General features: G+C 34.2%; 1 protein-coding gene across 1 annotated transcript in view; it reads right to left on the bottom strand.

Moving 5' to 3' along the window:
- Positions 1-1,103: 1,103 nt before the first annotated feature.
- The window catches only part of LOC137393984 (uncharacterized), a 45,849-nt gene continuing 25,959 nt past the window's right edge, over positions 1,104-20,993 (bottom strand). The window contains exons 17-32 of the mRNA XM_068080701.1: positions 20,059-20,186; positions 18,602-18,704; positions 17,801-17,904; positions 16,814-17,139; positions 12,076-12,173; positions 11,661-11,829; positions 11,322-11,497; positions 9,721-9,880; positions 7,812-8,044; positions 6,837-7,046; positions 5,736-5,897; positions 3,917-4,007; positions 3,086-3,369; positions 2,234-2,285; positions 1,920-2,029; positions 1,104-1,436 (exon numbers count right to left, since the gene is read on the bottom strand). Coding sequence (XP_067936802.1) covers positions 1,173-1,436; positions 1,920-2,029; positions 2,234-2,285; positions 3,086-3,369; positions 3,917-4,007; positions 5,736-5,897; positions 6,837-7,046; positions 7,812-8,044; positions 9,721-9,880; positions 11,322-11,497; positions 11,661-11,829; positions 12,076-12,173; positions 16,814-17,139; positions 17,801-17,904; positions 18,602-18,704; positions 20,059-20,186 — 2,670 coding nt within the window. The 3' untranslated portion in view covers positions 1,104-1,172. The remainder of the gene's footprint in view (positions 1,437-1,919; positions 2,030-2,233; positions 2,286-3,085; positions 3,370-3,916; positions 4,008-5,735; positions 5,898-6,836; positions 7,047-7,811; positions 8,045-9,720; positions 9,881-11,321; positions 11,498-11,660; positions 11,830-12,075; positions 12,174-16,813; positions 17,140-17,800; positions 17,905-18,601; positions 18,705-20,058; positions 20,187-20,993) is intronic.

The raw sequence follows: 20,993 nt of genomic DNA, 5'->3' as shown, positions 1-20,993 counted from the left end.
ATGTTTTGTGATAAAAAATTTAATTTTAGCTTCAAGTTTGATATTAAAGTCTGTGTTTATAATTAAAGGCGTGATACTTTTATCACCCAGTAGGTTTTCACTAAAATAGAGCCGCCTAGCCCACATTATATGCAAAAATGGTGAAGCACAGTGTTTATCGTTTACTAATACTAAAATTCATTGAGTTCGTGGTTGTATTTATTACAAATCATTATTCACTTTTTAGTATTTTTTTGCTTCCTGATTTGCTCTTGAATGCATTTTTCATCTTTTAACTGAGTTTATAACAGTTCTTAGATCCACTATTTCAACACAGCTACGTCACTTTGATGTTTGGATAAGAACTGTTTCAAGTGATGCTACTCCTGCTCATTTTGGTATCTCAGTGTTGGTGTTCTTATCTGCCTAGGAGATGATCATGATTGATTGTTAATCATCACATATGCTTGCTGCCTATCAATTTTCATGTTATAGACAGCAAAACAAGCCCTCAAAGCATGAAATTCTTTGTAGCTATTTTAAGAGTATCAGATAGTTAACAGTTAGTGAGCAGGCCTTAAGACCAATTTTTGTGTGTAGTTATTTTTCTTAATAATAGGTTGGAGCAGACATGTAACCTACAGACACAATGATTGAAAATGTAAAATAGAAGAGGAAAGCTATGCATAAATACAATTGGGTTCACTTTGTAGTCCAAAAAGGTTAGCTGACTCAGACAGCCTCACCCCTCATGCTTTGAAGCCAAGGTGGGTAAGCTAGAGGCATTGTGTATAGTTAACTGTATTGGTTTCATCAGCTCATCCTAAAGCTTTTTCAGACTTGCCACAATGTTCTTTTTATTAATATACATGAGTCATCTGAACCATTAATTATGGTGACAGTTTGTTAAGTGGAAATATCAAGAATTTGCCCTCTATATTCATTATATATATTTTATATAATCTATTGATTAAATATACCCTTTGTTTCAAGTTTATTTGAGAAGAAATCAATCAAAAGTTCAATATATCTAGAAAAAAATATGAAGCAATAAATATATAATAAATAATTAAAAACTATACTAAAATAAATTACAACTATAATAATCTCTTAATGGATGGATTACAGTTAAGCATGGAGATCAGATGAGGAATTTGTTCAGGAATGTTTGATTAGAAATAATGGTCTGTTCCTTATTCCTTTCGTACTACATATTTTCCTGGCTCATGGAGAGATGCATCATTCACTTGGTACTTTAGAAAACAGATGCTGGGTTTGACGCCATTGATGTGGCACGCTACATAGAGGTGATCCTTGATGACATGGCAGTCTATCCAATCAATGGGTTCATGAAAATGGTACGTAGCCATCTTTTTGCGTATCTCGAAGCGTATGGCGAGCTCTCCATCTCTGTTTGCGATAGCAAGCCAGTTATCTTGTAGGCTGGCAGCGACAATCTGTGAATTATAGTTGGAAGAGGATAATGGATCATTCACAACACAATTTGTGAGTCATTTGGTTTCAGGTAAAACATTTACTGTTCAATAGATAGGAACCATGGTGAACTAATACAGTATCGAACATTTCTTGGTGAACTAATACAGTATCGAACATTAGTGCAAAACAGAGAACAAATAATATGTATCCATGTCCACAGGAAGAAATAGCAACAACATTGTCATACCTCACAGTTTCGTGTGGATTTCTACAAAATGCGGAGCATACAAGTGGAACTATATAAATAATATATACATATATATTTATACATATTAATCATCCCTAAACTGCTACTGTGCTCGTCTTGGCATGATTGACTTGTAGCCTGAATCGTGCGCACAAACCTTCCAATTAGGATATATCTTGACTTAGGTAGCTTTTTGAAATTTCCTAAGTACTAATTACACAGACAGCAGCATTTTTAAAGAATGTCTCATACTTACATCTGCATATTTGTCAAGTGTAAAGCTGCTCTCCGTCGTCTTCTTCAGAGCATTCCACACAGTGACTTGTCCTCTAGTGAAAGAGAGGATTTGTCCTTCCTCCACCTCAACTACAAAGTGAACCGCAAGTTTATTGCACAAAAACTTGCGTCCAAGCAACCAGTGTAAGGTACCTTGGATGACAGACATAGATGTATGTATAGGGTATGTCGGATGACAGGGGACAGACATAGATGTATGTATAGGGTACGTTGGACGACAAAGGCCAGACATAGATGTATGTGAAGAATATATTTCACACACTGTATACTCACATTGCAGACAGGTAACATGAACTTTCTGCTCATTCCCGAATATCTTTGTAGCCTGAAACAAAGAAAACACATGCTTCTAAAATGTCTCCATATATTTAATTCGTGTTGCAGCAATAAGAAATCCACTAGACAAATGTAATTACAAGCTCCAAATTTGATAAGACTCTAATCGAGGCTTGCGCTATAAATGAATGATACATAACACTTATGTATGCTAAATATATAGAGCGATACATTTATGTATTGCTCTATATATTTAGCATTTATGTATGCTAAATATATAGAGCAATCCATAGATGTATTGCCATGATACATAGAGCAATACATAAATAGCTCTTTTTGAATATTAGCATGTCCTAAAGATTAATTATTATTATTAATTAGTAATAATATTATTATTGTAGTAATAGTATCACAGCGAAACAGTAATTTTTATAGCTCTCAAGAAAGTTATTGTTTTTCAAAAAAATAAGCAGACAAAATACGAAACAGAGTGAAACTGAAGCTATATGTACACCCAAATGAAATTAAAATAGTCCACAGCAGCCTTAGCCAATGCCAAGTATAGTGAATCCACTTTCGACCATTTAAATGGACAATTAAATGATCTTTGCAAGCCATATGTCTACTGTAAAAACCTTTCACAACATTTAGCCTCTAAGTTTTTCAGGTGTGTCCTCCCAAGGCACATACACTAATAACTGAATATTGTGTGTCGCAAGAGTAAGAGAGGAGGGTTCCTTTCAACAATCACTTAGTTTTGCAAATTCATCTTGTAGATGAAGCTGATAGTGTAATACGCTTGCTGAGCTGAAAATAAAAGAACCTGCAAAAGTCATTGATATTTCTTACGTTTGTGGGGAGATGCCAGGAGATGAGCCCGCTGTGTGAGCCAGTGTCGCTGTAGACGAAGTCATCGGTGGGCATGAGAGTCATTGTCGCTCGCTCATCCATTTCTATATCATTGTCCAGTTCAATGGCACCATTTTCCATCTTGTAACAGAGAACTTTGTGTGTAGCATCGCTGTACTTGCAACTCACCAGGATGTCTCCCGTCGATGTCATGCCGAGCAGGTTGATTTTCAGTTTAGCGATATGCTCCTTCCATTCAAAATTATTAGAGCATGTCTCCTTCACTGTGACGGAAAATAATATGCTTTGGTAATTTTGACTTATTTTCTGGTGAAAGACTCTCATCTGAAACTTTAAACTAGTTTAAACTAGGTCTGATGAATCAAACTCAGTGTTAGGAGTAGTATAACATATAAAATATGTATGAGCAAATATATATAAGTAGTCATTTTAAACATACAAATATGTATACCATAAATATACAAATAAACACTAGTAAATAAAAAGTAAACATGTTGTATTCCTATAATATTATAAGAATATAATAAATTTACAGTAAAAATTTAAAAGAAACTGGTAACTTTATCACCATAAACTTGATTGCTTGAAACTTTTAATCAGCTTGCATCTCTGAAACGAATTATTTTAATGGAAAAATGACTTCGTTCATCAACTCTATGCTGTGATGCTTTATCAATTGACAGCACTTTTATTATAGCACTTTATTTTGATAGCAAAGTAACTTAGCGTCTATCCAAATAGATGTATTTCAGACATATTTACAAATATATACATTCTATACATATACGAGTGTATCAATTCTAGACATACTGGGATATTCCACGTCATCCTTTGCATCAAATTTGTCCAGCATATCATCCCATAGAGCTTTGAGACTCGCGAATATCAGTGGTTTTCTTGTCTGAAAAAGCAGACCATATTATCGGTGAAATCTGCCATAAAATATTTCCTTAAAAATCAGGCCAAGCCACCCCAATGCACAAAAGTATAAATCTCTAAGTAAAAATTGTTCATCAGCAGCCATTTTAAAATTTTCGTCACCAGTGTCGATGTTGAGGTAAGTAGCAATGAATACTCCATATATTATGTTAAAACCGCTGTGGTCAGAAATTTTTTTATTAATTTGTAATAATATACATATATATGTACATATATCGATATAAACTGCACACCATAATATCTTTAGATGCTTTCAGCACAGTGTTTGACAAAACCAAACACCAAGTTCAATACTACAATGATATGTTGGAGAATGTAGTTCATACATTACATACAATACAGTTCATTACATTCAATGTTTTTCTAGTTCGCTTATTATCATTCCCATATATTGAAATTGAATGTAAATATTTTTTCTGGTAATTGCGAATTTTGAAAGCCGACATCATTTATTGCTCCGCAACCATCTTTTACTTTACTCTATCAATGTAGTCAGTATGTGAAACCTTCCGTTAGATGACCTATAAGAAGAAACGGTAAAAGTTGTCTCCATACAAGATTATTTGAATCAAAGATAGTCCTCAGATATGGACTACCAGTTAAACTTACTGACAAATGGCAGGCCATACAAGTTTATGCCATACTATTATTCTATTATTCCTATTATCTATTATTACTATTATTTTTATTTCTACTATTACTATTATTTTATTATCTATTATTATTTCTATTATTGTATTATTATTACTAAATTATGGCATACTATTCATCGAGCTAATATCTGATTTTATAGACAGGCAATGTCATAATTGACACGCAAGCAGAGCTGCCTGTTACCTCATGACTTTGTTACTAAGTTAGCACATTTCATTAAAATGGTTATGGGACAGACAACTTCACATTAAGAGCAATTTTGTCATGAAGCAATTTATACTTGTTTTATATGGTTGCTCACAAACAGTAATACAAGTAAATGTGAAGTCTTATCGCTATAGCTCTCTAGCCAAATATCTATTCAATTGAAAGGTTTATTGATATATGCAGTGTGTTGTTGCTGTTTCTATTTCTGCTGTTCAAGGCTAGTGAAGAACACTATTAACATAAGCTAATCCTCATCACATGTCGTATCACTAATGAAATTATGGAAGCTTTTGCGACCATCTCATTCTTCAGATACGCAATTGTTAAGGAATTTTAGTTTATTGTATGCAGCTGTCTATCAATATTAATATTATATCACCATTGAAGCAGCTTAATCTCAAAAAAGTTAAATATTAGTTGATTTTAGTTTTACCAAACTTGTCCAAACAACAAAAATCGACGCATGTGAAATGTCCCACTTTGAGCTGTACCAAATGGACACAAAATAGCTGAGGTTTGTTTAATTTTTGGCTACATATGGGGATACACCGTATTTTATACTTAGCATTTAAAATGCAAAATTAATCAGCATTTCTACATCTTATAAATTAGGGTCAACAAATCAACCTATAGTTAGTTTTGGCATGAAATACTAACATGATGAACTCATAGCTGTATAGATGCTAAAATTCTAGTGTCACGCCTCCTTAAGCAAAATTTTGGGCAATGAGATTTTATTGCGATCTGTCTGTAGCACAGGCAATATGACATCATCACCGGTCCTATCATGAGAGTGTTAGTGGCAGAATGACTGTCTTAGAAAACTTACTGCAATGGTTGACAGCTCTGCTCCGCCATCTTTAGTTGGTTTGTAGAAAGACAGTTCTGTGGGATCTGGAGCTTCTTTATCTCCACTCATATGCTTTGTCATAAGCTCCAGCAGCTGCTGATCTATTCGTTGTGGAACCACTATCGATTTGTCCAAAAAGGTCTACAGAAAAATGAGCCAAATGAGTCAGCAAAGCTTTATGAAGAAAAATAAAACAGATGCAGTTTATTTTAGGCATGTTTTGTATTAGATACAAATAAAGATTAGGCCATCTTTCTGATGTTTTCTTTGTATGTCGAAGTGTTGTATGTTACAGTAAACATTTCTATAAGAGTGCGCTGTATGACATTTAATCTGTTGCCCAAAAACTTAACGATAAGATAGCAGTTTAAGAATGTGTGTAACGCAGTATGTAAGAAAATGGTATAAATTTTAACCATAAAAAGGGATTTAGGGCAGTTAAAGACAGGGTCCAGAAGGGTGATACATTATTAAATAGAGCTTATTATACATAGAGCTACTTTACCTCGCACTGTGTGCACTTCAAATTAACATAATTATGTCTATGTTATGTTTGATATGTTTACATTTTATCACATCACTTTTCCATGTTTAGCTCTATCCAAGATTCATTTGTTAGCAAAAACTTCTTTTTCGTCTTGATGATAACTACCAAATCACTGTAGATGTTCTTTATAAAATTGATTCGAACATTTTTGATCATCCTTTTCACTAATTCTTTGCTTTAATTATAAGGAATGCAGGGCATCCTCTTCTCGCTGCTACACACAAGCCTTATAATCCACAGTTTTTGACCCCAAAACTAAAAATGAAGGCATGAAGCACTGCTAAGTATTATTTGAACTCTGTAAAGCCAAACTATGTAAAAGAGAACTTCGAATGTAAGTACTCAATTACAAACTACAGCTTTGAAAAACACAAGACAGCAAAATTACCTAAATTTTAAACAAATTTTCACTCTAATTTTATATTGTGTGTAAGAAGATTTGTAAATAAAGATTATCTTAAGTCAAAGCTAAAATGTAGTTAACAACATGAAAGCTATAAAACTAGAAACCAGCCAACGCATTGGTAACATACGGTAGGTTTAAACGGCAAGACATGGATAGAGCGATCATTGATCTTGACTTGTATCGTCTGAGGTTGGCAGACGACGACTCTCATCTCATCCACAGTACACTGTTCAGCCAGGACAAGCTTTTCACCCTTGTTGTCAAACCAAGCAGCGAGAATGGTTCTGAAGCCGATATCAACAACCTTTGTGTGTGCCAACTTGTCGATGCGCCAGACCTACAAAAAATTACAATGAGTTCAACATTTTCGTTTTACAATAAAGTTATTTGAAGCCTAATCATTTCCAACTGATCAAGCCTACAATTATTTCCAACTTGCTCAGTTTGGGCAATATATTCAGTGAGGATGTATGCCAACAGATGGGATCCACAGCAAATTAATGAACTGTCAGCCAGATACAGTACTTGCAAAGTAATCATTGCTTCAAAAAAAGACAAAATGTGTATTTACAAAAGTTTATTTATATTTATTTATATTATAGAGATGTATATATTATAAATTATTATAATTTGTTGTAAATTATATACATGTATATTATAATTTGAAATAAATTATAAAATAAGACTTTTTATATATTATAATTATTTTATTTATATGTATATGTACAAAAGGCATATTTAGCATCTGTAATTAAATATTAATCAAATTATTATTTCTTTACTTTATGTCTCTACTAAATTACTAAAATGTCTGATGATGAAAACCTTAAGACACATCATAGCTATACTAGACCTTCAAGCTATCATACCCCATATTACAGTGTGATAGGAAACAGTGTAAAAACTCTTGATGTGTCATTGGAAAATAGGTTCCAAACTTTAGCACAAAACAACAATTAAATGCTAACGGATATATATGCAAACTGACTGTCGTGTGCAGGTGTGTAGACATTGATGTGCATATGTACCGATATGCATACATATATCAGTTTATACAAATATAGTATTACTTATGCAAAGCCGTAATACACTGACAACTTACCGAAGCAAACTTTTCACCAACTTCTGATTCGGTTTCTATGACAGCCAGGAAGCAAGCGTGAGACCTCTGTGGGCAGACACAGACGATTCTACCGTCTAATTTCTGGGCACCAATAAACTCGCCTGTCAACTCCCACAGTTTCACCAGGTTGTTCTTGTTGTGACTCAAGATGTAAGACTTGTTAGAGATGCACTCGGAAGCTGCATATTTCTCACTCGTATTCTGGAGGTACCCTGCCATAGAAATATTCTATTCGTGTGGGAGTTACTCTACCATAGAAATATTCTATTAGTGTGGGAGTTACTTTACCATAGAAATATTCTATTAGTGTGGGAGTTACTCTACCATAGAAATATTCTATTAGTGTGGGAGTTACTCTACCATGGAAATATTCTATTAGTGTGGGAGTTACTCTACCATAGAAATATTCTATTAGTGTGGGAGTTACTCTACCATAGAAATATTCTATGAGTGTGGGAGATACTCTATTATAGAAATATTTTACTAGTGTGTTTCCTAGGTTACAGCAAACCAATGAAAAAGCAGTGACAGGGTAAATATCACACCGACTCTAAAAAAATATGCAGTTTGCATAACCAATACATTGTCAAAGCATCGTGTCTAAATGAACTTGTTTGTCAACACCGGAAGCGCAGGAACTAACTAATGTATCCGTGATTGGCCAAAAGTGCAGATTTTCAATAAATATAGTCTCAAATCAATTTTAGATTTCATCTGAGATTCGCTATCGTACACTGACGATGGGACTTCGCACGAACAACGAATGGTGCACAGATATTGATGATCTCTGTTAGCACAGATATGTACTGTATATGCTACAGATATGTACTGTATATGGAACCTTCTCACGGCTAATGCTGATTAGTCAATTTGTGTTTAGTAGTGTCGGTGTATAGTGTCAGAGCAAAGAGAAAATCGAGATAAGAGCAGAATTTTGAGCAAGTTGCTACTTTGAGATAGGAGACAACATCGAGCTATGCGCTGGTTCTCAATGTGACCACCAAGTGGCCAAGTATCCGAGAGGCTGGTTTCAAGAACAGCATCGCTCGGTCTTTTCCGTTCAATCAGTTTGCAAAAAGTGTTATAAAGGCTGGCTAAAAGTTACAGAGAAAGCGAGGCAAAAAGCACCAAGCAAAAACAGATGGTAAAAAATTAAATTGAAGACAAAAGTAAAAAATTAAAACTTAGCTTCAAGTGTGTGTTTAGTAAATGAAATTCATTTAAGCTAAATTTGAAGTTTATTGTTTTGTTACGTATCATCACAGAAGTCTAGTGTACTGAACGTATTGCTGTCAAGTCTCTTTCCCAAAAGCATTAACTACTATGTCTCTCTCTAAAATGAGAACTACATGAAGTACTGCACATAGTAATGTTACATTTTATTGCAGATCATAACAACTAAATAGGGATTTGCTACTCGGTGAGCGTAGGTACTGAATTACAGCAACTACAAACACGTTTTTCCAACACAATATCTTGCTTGTAGATAGGTTTTTCATAGTATTTGAATGAATATCTTGTTTTTAGTTATTTTATGTAGGATATACTGCTTTAAGATACGAGAACACTGATATACAAAATCAGTTCCAGAACGTATGTCGAAGTATGATTGTAGATACACTACGAATCGACTATGAATTTTATGAGGAATCAAACCAGACCTTACGTCAGCAATTCTGCTACTTTTGCGTACAAAGTTGAGAAACTCCAGTATAAGCACATACATTGAGTGAATAAGCCGCACATGACCAGTGAGTAGCGCTGCATGCATCGCAGAGATCGACGGTTACCTTTGCAGCCTACTACTGACTTCCTTCAACATCCACATCATCCCACAACTCTTTTGTTTACTCCATTTAACTTTTCCATAAGCCTCAATAATACTTACTCTTTGCATCAGAACTCAGGAGGGAGCCGTCACCTGTCTTGGAGAGGATAGTGACAAGGTGGAGATTATTCTTGATGCCAACTTCGTGATTGATGCGCTTGTACAGACGCATGGCTGCTTGTGATGTCAACGAGGAATCTTCATTGAACATGGACAAAAACTGCAAGAGAAATAAGGAACTCATAAGGAAAGAAGAGCCACACCTGACATTTTAAAGAATGTCATGTAGGGTGCCAACAGATAGTCTCGATTATTCATAACTTGAGAGTATCTAGTCATCATATAAGGTGTATGTGATAGAAATTCGCATTACTATATTACATGTAGTTAAAGGTTACTAAATGCTATTATCGCGCCAAATCAGTTTGAGAGAAGGTGCCAAGATGATGGTGTTCGTTTATCAAATCTATCTGGTGTGCCATTAAATATCATAGCAGATGTTCTAGTTTGCTTGCTTGCTTGCTCAGAGAAGGTTGTATAAGACAAAAGATACATGCACTAGTTTATTACAAGCGCACAGGATCTTTACTCCGCTTTCTTATCACCTAAGATGGGTAGGGTTTTCACTAGGACTTCCTATCTAGCAATTCTTAAAAAGCATTTTTTCTGCATTGAAGGTTGTTTTTGAATCCCGCGTGTGTACCTTGAATGAGTACCCGTGTCAAAGTATTGACAATATATTTTTCATATAATCTACCATATAATAGGGTATGGGAAAGCATTTGTTTAGTTCTGCACATTTATTTAGACTTGGAGTTGTCCTCTATGGGATAAATTATGTGACCTATTATGTGACCAAATGGGTAATTACTCTATTTGTTCAGTTATCACAGCCTAAATGTTCAATTACCATAGCTTAAGTGTTCAGTTATCATACCCAAGTCAGTTATCATACCCGAGTCAGCTATCATACCCGAGTCAGTTATCATACCCACGTCAGTTATCATACCCACGTCAGCTATCATACCCACGCCAGTTATCATACCCACGTCAGTTATCATACCCACGTCAGTTATCATACCCACGTCAGTTATCATACCCACGTCAACTATCATACCCACATCAACTATCATACCCACGTCAGTTATCATACCCACGTCAGCTATCATACCCACGCCAGTTATCATACCCACGTCAGTTATCATACCCACGTCAGCTATCATACCCACCCATCATACCCTTATGTAACTCAATCAAAGAAAAATACTATCATAATTCTCCTACAATTGAGAGGGATACACAAATATAATCCAAAATCCAGTTATGTCTAAGACATCCTAAAGCGCTCATAATATAGAATATATTGTATAACTAACATTGAATAGCGGCAAAACAAGCACGAAACATGCTGACTACATATCGATGACGGAGTTCAGCTTACCAAGGTGTTGAAGTACTACATATCAATGATAGAGTATAGCTTACCAAGGTGTTGAAGTACTACATATCGATGATGGAGTATAGCTTACCAAGGTGTTGAAGTACCACATATCGATGATGGAGTATAGCTTACCAAGCTGTTGAAGTACTACATATCGATGATGGAGTTTAGCTTACCAAGCTGTTGAAGTACTACATATCGATGATGGAGTACAGCTTACCAAGGTGTTGAAGTTACCAGGAGTTTCTCTCAACTGACTCGTATATGTAGTCAGCATGTTATAAATCATCTCAAGGGGCAGCAAGTTCTGGATGACTGCTTTTTGAATTGCCAGCCAATTTCTGATGACCTCAAGGATATCACCATACGCGTCCTTGACATAGTCAACACCGAACTCTACAACAGACGAACAACGTGAGTTTAGACCCTCGAGCCTAAACAGGAGAACAACAGAAAACTCTAGAATCCAGATCATTGCAAAAACATGGACAGTCAACAGATACACCTGATATAGAAAAAAGGATGAACAGAAAAGGCTATAGAAATATCGGGCAAGTACCTTGAAAGAGTGGAACAAGGAAGTCATACTGTAAGATGAACTCTATAACCCCATGAATTATAGGGGTTTCCTCGTCATCCCATTTAATATTCTCAGAGTAGACAAACTCTAACAGCAAATGGCGACAGATATTCAGTGCTGCTATCTTATCCCTTCCAAGCGGCAAGTCCTGAAGTCAGCAAACTAGACCCATAGTCTTGGCAAACGTAAAACCAATTTCAGTATATCAAAAAGTAAAACCATCTTCAACCACTTCTACTGATCAAGGAGGTGCTTGTTTAGTCATTCACTAAATCTCATTGAAATGATGACATATTACAGATGTAGCTATGAAGTGATTACATTTACCAATACTATGCTAATATTGGTTACTTCTGAACCTCATAAAATATCACACAAAATTAGTAAAACGTACCTTTTCTTTAGCCGAAGTAACTGGATGAGCTTCTTTTGAGCCACTTATCTTAGCTTCACCTGTCTCTGAGTACTCAATTATATCTTGCCATTTATCAACTGTAATCAGAAGTTACTGTATGCAGACATAACAGACAGACATAACATGTCTGTCTGTTATGTCAGACAGACATGTTATCATACGCATGTACATGTATCAGAAGTTACTGTATGCAGACATATCATACGCATGTACATGTATCAGGAGTTACTGTATGCAGACATCATACGCATGTACATGTATCAGAAGTTACTGTATGCAGACATATCATACGCATGTAGATGCTATTAACCACAGTTTGAATTTATTTCTTTTAAAAAAACCGAGTTGTCTCTAAATAATCAGTGCAATCAATTAAAATACAATTAACCAACATCAGGAGACCTTCAGAATAGAAACTACGTTCTAATAATACCTACATGATGGCAAAAATTTATAAAAGCAGCATAAAAGCTTGAGAAGAATTACATACTTGAGAATAATTTATGTCAACCTTTTATGACCAAAATGAAAAGTTACTAGCTATAAAGGGATTTTTTAGGCGCTTGAAAATACCTGCATAGTATGAGGACCATTTATAAAAACATAAAGAAAACAAAATTGAATGTACGTTCTGAACATTTGCCTTTTGATAGGATGGCATCATAACTGGAGATGAAAAATATTTTAGTGATACATATTATGATTTCAATATTCTTCATGAAAATGCTGAGCTAATATTCTAAACTTTATTAGGAATTTCAGAACTATTTGTTTTATTCTATTAAATACTACAAAACATTAAAATATTGATTAGCAATATATTTAAGAGTAGCTCGTAGCATTATTGTTTGACAACAAGAGAAAAAACTAAAACCCAAATTGCCATTTGTCTGATGGTCCTGTAGAAGTTGTCCACTCATGCAGACTCCACAGAATGAGTATATCTAATTTTACTCAATCAATGAAGTAGTAGATACTGAACAATGTATGAGTCTGTACCCAATCTTACAGTCTGTTAAGAGTAACTTGCTCTGTTTAGCATTTAAACTAGTCAATTTTGTTTATTTAATATAGAAAAAAGCTTACAGCAAAATGCTAATGCAAAAGAATGCAAGAAATGCTTGGTGTTGCACGGGTAATAAAAGAAGTTTTGCACAGAAAATTTCCTTTTAATCAACATATACAACATTTACCTTTCCAACTTTCAAATGAAAGTGTTTGTTTATTTATGTGTACTGTGTTTGTTTCTGTCTACTGTGTTTGTTTTTGTGTATTTCACACTGTGCCTGCTGCAGTGCCAACTCCAGCTCTACCCAGATTGCAATAGTCCTGTTGGCCATGCAAGTTTAGGTATTTTTCTCCACGGATGGGCACATAGTTTTTTTTTGGTAAGGATTTACACGGCACACTAGCTGAAGTGTTAAGCGTGAAGCCATGAAAGATTTGAATGTGTAATAAACATGTGCACAATCTATTACATAGTATAGCCAGTTAGACAGCGTAGTGTATTGGATAAATGCCTGTCTCCGGAATGAAGGTTCTAAGTGCAAATTCAGTGCAAAGTAAATTTTTCATTCCCAAAACTTCATCGCTATAACTGGACACCCGGACAGACAGATAAAATACAGACAAACACTGAAATATATATACATATACATGTATATATACATATAGATTCATAAAATGATGCCAAAAATGAAACAGCTGCAATGATATTAGCTTTATTGAGTGAAGATTTTGCTAACGAAAAGGTGTATCGCTCTTTTACCAAAATCATATATGTCTACTTTGTCAGATGCTGCTCTAAGCTGATATCTCTTTGTACGAAAGACTAATAAAGCAAAATCAGAACGCCTTCAATAATCATGTTTTAGGGTGCCACCTGATACGGACAGTTATGATCAAAGTCTAAATGCCTTTAATACTGAGTAGCTAAACGCATTTTTAGATATTTACTGTTTAAAATACTAAAATCGTATTTCCAATCTGCCTGACCATCCATTATATTCCTACTTCCTCAAAAAATCCACTACACCTTTTACCAGACACCAACAATTTGCCGATCCACATTATAGAACAGAGTCATACAAAAAGAGTTTTTTTCAATAGGCACAATTTTACTTTACTATTTTCTATTTTTTTTCTCATCGTATAATTTACTTTCAACAGCATTAACTGGTGTATTTAAAGTTAATATCTGCCTATCTATATAGCTAATCCTACATGAACTCCTAATCCTCTCAGATTTCACGAATGGATTTTTAAATGTATTCATAGCATTATTAGAAAGAATCTCCTTGGTAAAATGCATTTTGGTGATTGCTAAATCAGGAAAAACGATTCTGTCTAAATAGGGTTTGTTACATCCTAAAGCAGCGAGTTGATTTTGAGCGGCTTTAAAATATTGTTGACATGCACTTGGAAAATATTCTAATGGAAATGAATTTTTTTTAAATAATGATGATAAATAAAATAAATTTATGCAAATTTTTAAATACTTCATCACATGTAAAAATAATAATCCAGTGTGCACTAACAGTGATATTGTGATTTATTTATATTTTATGAATTTGTCATATTAATTTACAACATTAATAATGAATATTATAATATATATAATATTAATATATATTATTTATATTAATTAATTATCAATTTATAATATTATTGTGATATCCATGCTCTATTTGCTAATTGTAATTTCAGCTCATATTCATCAAATAGCAAAAAGTATTGTGTACTTTCTTAGCTGTCTATGCAAAAAACAGCCCTAACCTCTTACTGAATTTTAAATTGCACTCATTTCATTCTTTTTTAAACAAAAGATCTAAAAATTTTACATATGCCACCAAGGGGTTTTGATCGTATATATATTAGAGAAAGTGGTTAAAATATTATTATCCATTAGACAGTGGTCAGTTATAAAATTAAAAATGGTACATTAAAGATTTGATACCGCGAGCTTTGATGCCGCTAGATTTGTAGTGCATTTATATAAAATGAGACATGATATTAAAAAATAAAAAAGAATAAAGAGAAAGGAACTCATAGTGCAGTTATTGCCGCAGTATGAGGATTAAGGAACCAGCTGTAGATGAACAATTACAGAATAGTCTGAAAAACAAACTGTTTTAGTGTAAGCTATGTTACATGATGCTATCATAGACAACTACCTTTTGGTTGTTGGCTAACAGCATGTTTGTAAGAACGGAATATCCTAGAAGATGTGATATGAACTTCCACCTAATATCTGTTCTCTTAGCAGAAAAAGGCATTTTAAATGCTATATGTCAAACTATTTATTCACTTTTAGTGAATAACTATTGCCCTTCTTTCTTTTTTGTAGTTTTATGTTTCTTGTACGACATAATTTGAAAAACATTTCGACCAAAATTAGTATCTATAAAATAATGTGTATAAAAATATGGATAAAAATGCTTTAAACCTAAAAAAACATCCATTCTACATTCTATTGCCATAATTGCACTACTTGCCAAAATCACACAAAACTTTTGTTGTTTTGAAAGATTCAAAAGGAAATCTCTGAAACAATGTTATCAGGGTTGACTATTCTATTCTTAGTAAAAGCAAAAATAGTCTGGTCAACCCTGAAGATTTACGATCATCTCTACATGCAAATTCTTGTGACAAACAACGTAACATTTAAGCAAAAAACAATTAACAACATATGATAAACACTTTTCTTCCTCAGCATTAGTTTTGTAAATTAAAGAGCTGATAGAAAATTAAACATAGAACAAGTTAATAAATAAAATTACAAAACCATATCCAGAGTAAGTTAAAGTACTGCAAAACCTCTAATTGAACGCTACCCTCTATTTGACCGCCACCATAAATTGGTTGGAAAATAGAGGTTTTTGATAAGTTACACTGCGAATTTCCTACACTTACTTTACCTCTGAGCCTAAGCACTAGAGAATCTCCACTTACATTCTCTTAAGCAAAGTAAGAATACAAACTTTCTTTTATTTATTCTCATTTCATTTACTTAATTTATACATATAATCCATGTTTTGCATTTAGCCTTTCTACAGCTTTATATTATACAATATACAATTCATTTTAATAGGCTGTTTACCTGTGTTAATTTTATGTTGGTTCTTTGGCAGAGTAAATGAAGCAAAATAAAAGTTTGAGCAATGATAAAGAGAAGGCTGCTGAGTCAGACTTTCAGGTTTGCTTGAGAAATCAAAAGACCAATATTTTGCTTCAGAGCCGCTTAGGAAACAACCACAAAACATCTTATCATACTTTTTGATGGTTAACTCTATCTGAGTCAGAGCTGATCACAGATAACGATAAAGCATTGAGACACTTGTATATGCAGAAAAAATTGTCACAACTGTGTTCAACATAGTTTGCTAACCGCTTTCAATAGCAATAGCTTTGGGTAGAAGATGACACCGACTCGTTTAGTTGATGTTGCTCAAGAACTGATGAGGAAAAACTTATGATCTGTATCTGACAAGAATTTGCATAGAATTAGTCTGAGGATTATTATAATACCATGGTGGGCAGTAGGTAAACAAGTAGGTAGGCAAATAAGAGAGCAGTTTTACAGGACATAAACTATACAGTAAAAAACCTAAGCAACAACACTAATACTTATTTTTAATCACCATTAGATAATACATTTTTTTAAGGAATGAGCATTCAGTGGACAGGCACTGTTTCATTGCTAAGTTAGTTCACTAACCTTCCGTGGACACCTGATTGAAATCTGCAAACACTTTCAACCAAGTTTTGCATTGCTTGAAGTCCTCCAATGACTCCCGCTCCCACTCTTCCGTGCACATCAGTCCGACCACTTTATTCATCATCCCTTCAATCATTTCTTGGAGCGCCGTAAAAACGTCTGAATCCCAGAGCATCCCACAAAGTTCAATGTTTGTTTGACACACTTGTTTGGCAGCGATGCTGAGAGCCTCCTTTAGATCCGAGGTGCAGACGCTAAACACTGGTACACTAGGAGTAATCAGCCCTTGGAATAACTCTGAGCGAATGAGTGACTCGACCCTCTCTCTAAAAGTAACCTGGCCCAGTTGAAAGATGTTATAAGTGTTTTCAGCAAGAGCCTGCGAGTAAATGATTTACCATATGCTAGGAGAAAGCTTAACCCTATTCATAACACAGGGTAATTTTATAGACCAAACTTTTCCCATTTTATTTTTAGTGAAACATTGAAAGTTTACAACTTCATGTAGAAAGCCATTTCAATTGTTGCATCAATACTAAGAATATATTTCTTTTTCACTATTAAATAGGTAAATTATAATTGTCGTAGTATGTGACAAGGTTTTACGTTAAATTCGAATCAATTTTTTTCAGTTTCGTCCTCATTTTTAACAAAATCTTATGATTAGCAGAGTTGCTTACAAACATTAATGGCTGATTATAACATCATCTAATACGAAAAGACATATTTTAGCTCTAGTGCATTTATACAGGCAAAAGAGTTACAAAAAGCATAAATTCTAGTTGTCTCCTATCTTAACAAGAAATCCTCTAAATATGATCACCTTGATCTATACTGTGCTTCAACTAAAGTTATAGTATCAAAAGATAACACCAGAAAATTCTATAAAATTAAGTAAAAACCCGAGTTAAGCGAGTGAATATAATGAAAAGATTTGACGTTTATAAAGAGAACCAATAAGGAACAAGAAGTAAAATGGTCACTTACATATCACAAACAAAATCTCCTTGCTCATACACCGACAGCGTACAGCAGTTCATCACTCTGCTGAGGTAATACATATAGCTATCTGTACCGGCATTGTTCGATTGCTAAAACAAGTATAGACACCCAACATCATTATTTACGTGTATGTTTTAGATACAAACTAGCAGTTTTACAGCCTCCCATGATGAGTATGAGAATATTTACTCCGTCTCACAACTTCAACAAATGAATAGTTTTCCAAATTACTTAGCTTTACGTTTAGAGCAGGCATTCCCAACCAGGGAGGATTTCCCCTGGAGAGATTTTTGAATATATAAGGGGAGGGGATAGAAAGGTGTCTGATTTGATAAATTTTTAATTTATGTCCTGCAGTGCCCTGTGAGTTTGTGTTTCATCATTTAACATTTTGGTTTTATCTATAACACTAGTTGCTAATAATGAGCTACTAGTCAGAACCCAGATGTATGTGAACACATCTATCCAGATTTTGATTGGATAGTAAATTAGGCTAGTCACAAATCAACTCACCGACATGCCAAAGGTCATGTATTGTTATGTGCTGTATGCGTGCTGTATAAAAATTTATATTATGTTGTTATATGTTTAGATATGTACAATAAAATGGGAGTATAAATAGTATCGGTTGTTTTTAGTTATGTGAGTTAAAAGTTCGTGGGGAATCAAATTTATAAAAAGGCAAAAGGGGGAATTGAACGAAAAAGGTTGGGAACCTCTTGTGTAGAGGTTTGACTATATTGAAGTTCAGAATTGAGAAGATATAGATGATATTTGAATACATACAACGCCGCTCATCTGAGTATTCCTATGAATCTTCTGTCGAGCAGAATCCGTGAGCATGAGTGCGGAGAGATCTGGTAGCGGTTCTCGTCCGTCATAAGGCGCCCTGCAGTTATGCGTGGACAACAGATGAGGTAAGAAGAAAAGGTCCTTCTCACTAGGTATTGTTTCAAGTATGCTGACAAGAAGGGACATGGCAGCAATAGAAAAAAGAGATTCACATATTTTTGGTTTGACTAGTACAGGCCAGCTGTCGGCTTACTTTCTCAAATACTATCTGTTACCATACAGTATTCATTCACTTTTCGCAATTAATTCCTCCACATTTTTACTGTTAATCAGGACTAGCGCTTCCGGTGATAAGTGACACGCCACAAAATAAAAACTAATATACTCGTATCTAATAAAGTAGATATTTCACTAATCGTAAATATTTTCCTCTCTTACTTTGGTTCATTAAACAGATTTGAGAGTCGAGGGCCTTTAAGAAATACGATAAGGTCTTTCTGTGCCATGTGTCACAAGCACCTAGCACTTTGTGTCACACCATGTGTCACAAGCACTTGGCACTTAAACATTTTACAAAATGTAAGAGAAAAATAGCAAACTGTAGCAGCTCCAAGCCCAATGATGATCAGGGAAGGATCTCACTGGGTCAGAGTGTGAGAGAGATTTCTGTATTTTATATATATTATTTCCATTATTTTTAATTTTTGTACATTTTTCTTAATTTTTAATGAACACTTTTTTACCTCGCGAAGTACTGACCTGGCAAAAAATGAACCGCGAAGTAGTGAAAGAATACTATATAATATATGTACTATAACATATCATTATAATATATATATATATAATATGTTATATAATATGGTAAATATACATATATATCTATATATATATATTATATATTATACATATATATACTTTTTGCTCCCTTACTTCGGTTTGGTTGAGCACTTGGTGAGAGTGACACTATTAGCCTTTTTGCATTAGAGATCATCACTTTTATGAGTTAAGCACGCTTGTGTTAGCTCATTGACTTTCTTAGTCTGTGAGGTAACTTAGTCGTTTCACGGCAGGAAGCTGTTTTACATGTTTTATAATTAATTAGCCAGTTAGATAAACCCAACGGTTTTTAATGAACCCATCAAAATAGCTTTTGACAATTTAGTTAGCTTATTTTAGCAATTGACTATAACTTAACTTGAAACAAAAACCTTTAAAGATGTTAAGCAATTCACGACAGGAGTGTATTTGCTTATTAGAAATGACAAAATTCAATAATTTTAGACAAAGGGATTTGTCTGTAATTATAAAAACATATTTATGAACCTTTGGGATACTTGAGTAAGTCTGCCCTGAACTCGAGAGAGATTACAATCATGTTATCAACTCGAACCAATCAACTAACAATGCTTTTAAAGTGCAACACTTAATAAACAGTTTATGTAAAGACCAACCATGATGGTCCCAGACTTGAATCTCCGTCCTGATAAAATATGATCATAGTGACAGAAAGGTGACGAAGCGCTTTTGAATTCCATACAAGGTTGTATTCTTCAGTACTTTGGTATGCTTCACCTAGTGCCTGAAGAGATCATTGTCAAAATTATTCACTTCAAAAGCTACCTATGTATAGCATACCAAGATAAAATAGCAACCAGCAAGTACACAGGCTTTCTATCAAGCGTATGTTTGCATGCCTAACCCACTGGCTTTTCTTATTTTTATAGTTTTATAAACAAAGCTGTAGTCCGGCTGCCAGCAAATTTATAGAAGAAACAAAAACTTCTAACAAAAAAAACCGCTTTTAAAATGTTTTCTAACAAAAAACAAAAATAAATTGAATTTATCTCAGTATTATTAGAGTTGTCTTCTCTGTACACCATCTAATGTTTTAATTACAATAATGCAGTGGTTTCACTAGACTCGCTCTGTAAAATCATAAAAACACATTATTGTATTACAATTGTTCACCACATAAAGGTATCTCTGTGTATTATTGTCGACAGCGCATGAACAAGTCTCTTGTGACTCTCAAACATCCCACACCTGTGTAGGGGGCTATTCAAGAACCAACCTAATACGAGGGTGACTTGACACCTAGCTCCCAAGGCTATAGCTTATCCAAAACTTAGCACCACAGACTAGAGTCTTTCTGGTATAAAATTTTAAGGTTTATTCGGTAATTATCTCAGCAAAATTCCAGTATAAACGGGTTGATCGGAAGACCAACTTTTTTGACGGCATACTTTTATTTAACAACCTTCGGTGATGCTGACTTAAACTTTCTGTACTAAAACTAATAATGAACAAGAAAACGTCGTGTAACAGCACAAATTTAATCTAAAATAATTTTGTTTTCAAGTCAGCGTATGTTGACGAAAATAATGTA

The sequence above is a fragment of the Watersipora subatra genome, chromosome 4 (assembly GCF_963576615.1).
Source record: "Watersipora subatra chromosome 4, tzWatSuba1.1, whole genome shotgun sequence".
NCBI lineage: Eukaryota > Metazoa > Bryozoa > Gymnolaemata > Cheilostomatida > Watersiporidae > Watersipora > Watersipora subatra.
Note: the sequence above shows the minus strand (reverse complement) of the source record. Positions and strands in the feature narration are given on the sequence as shown.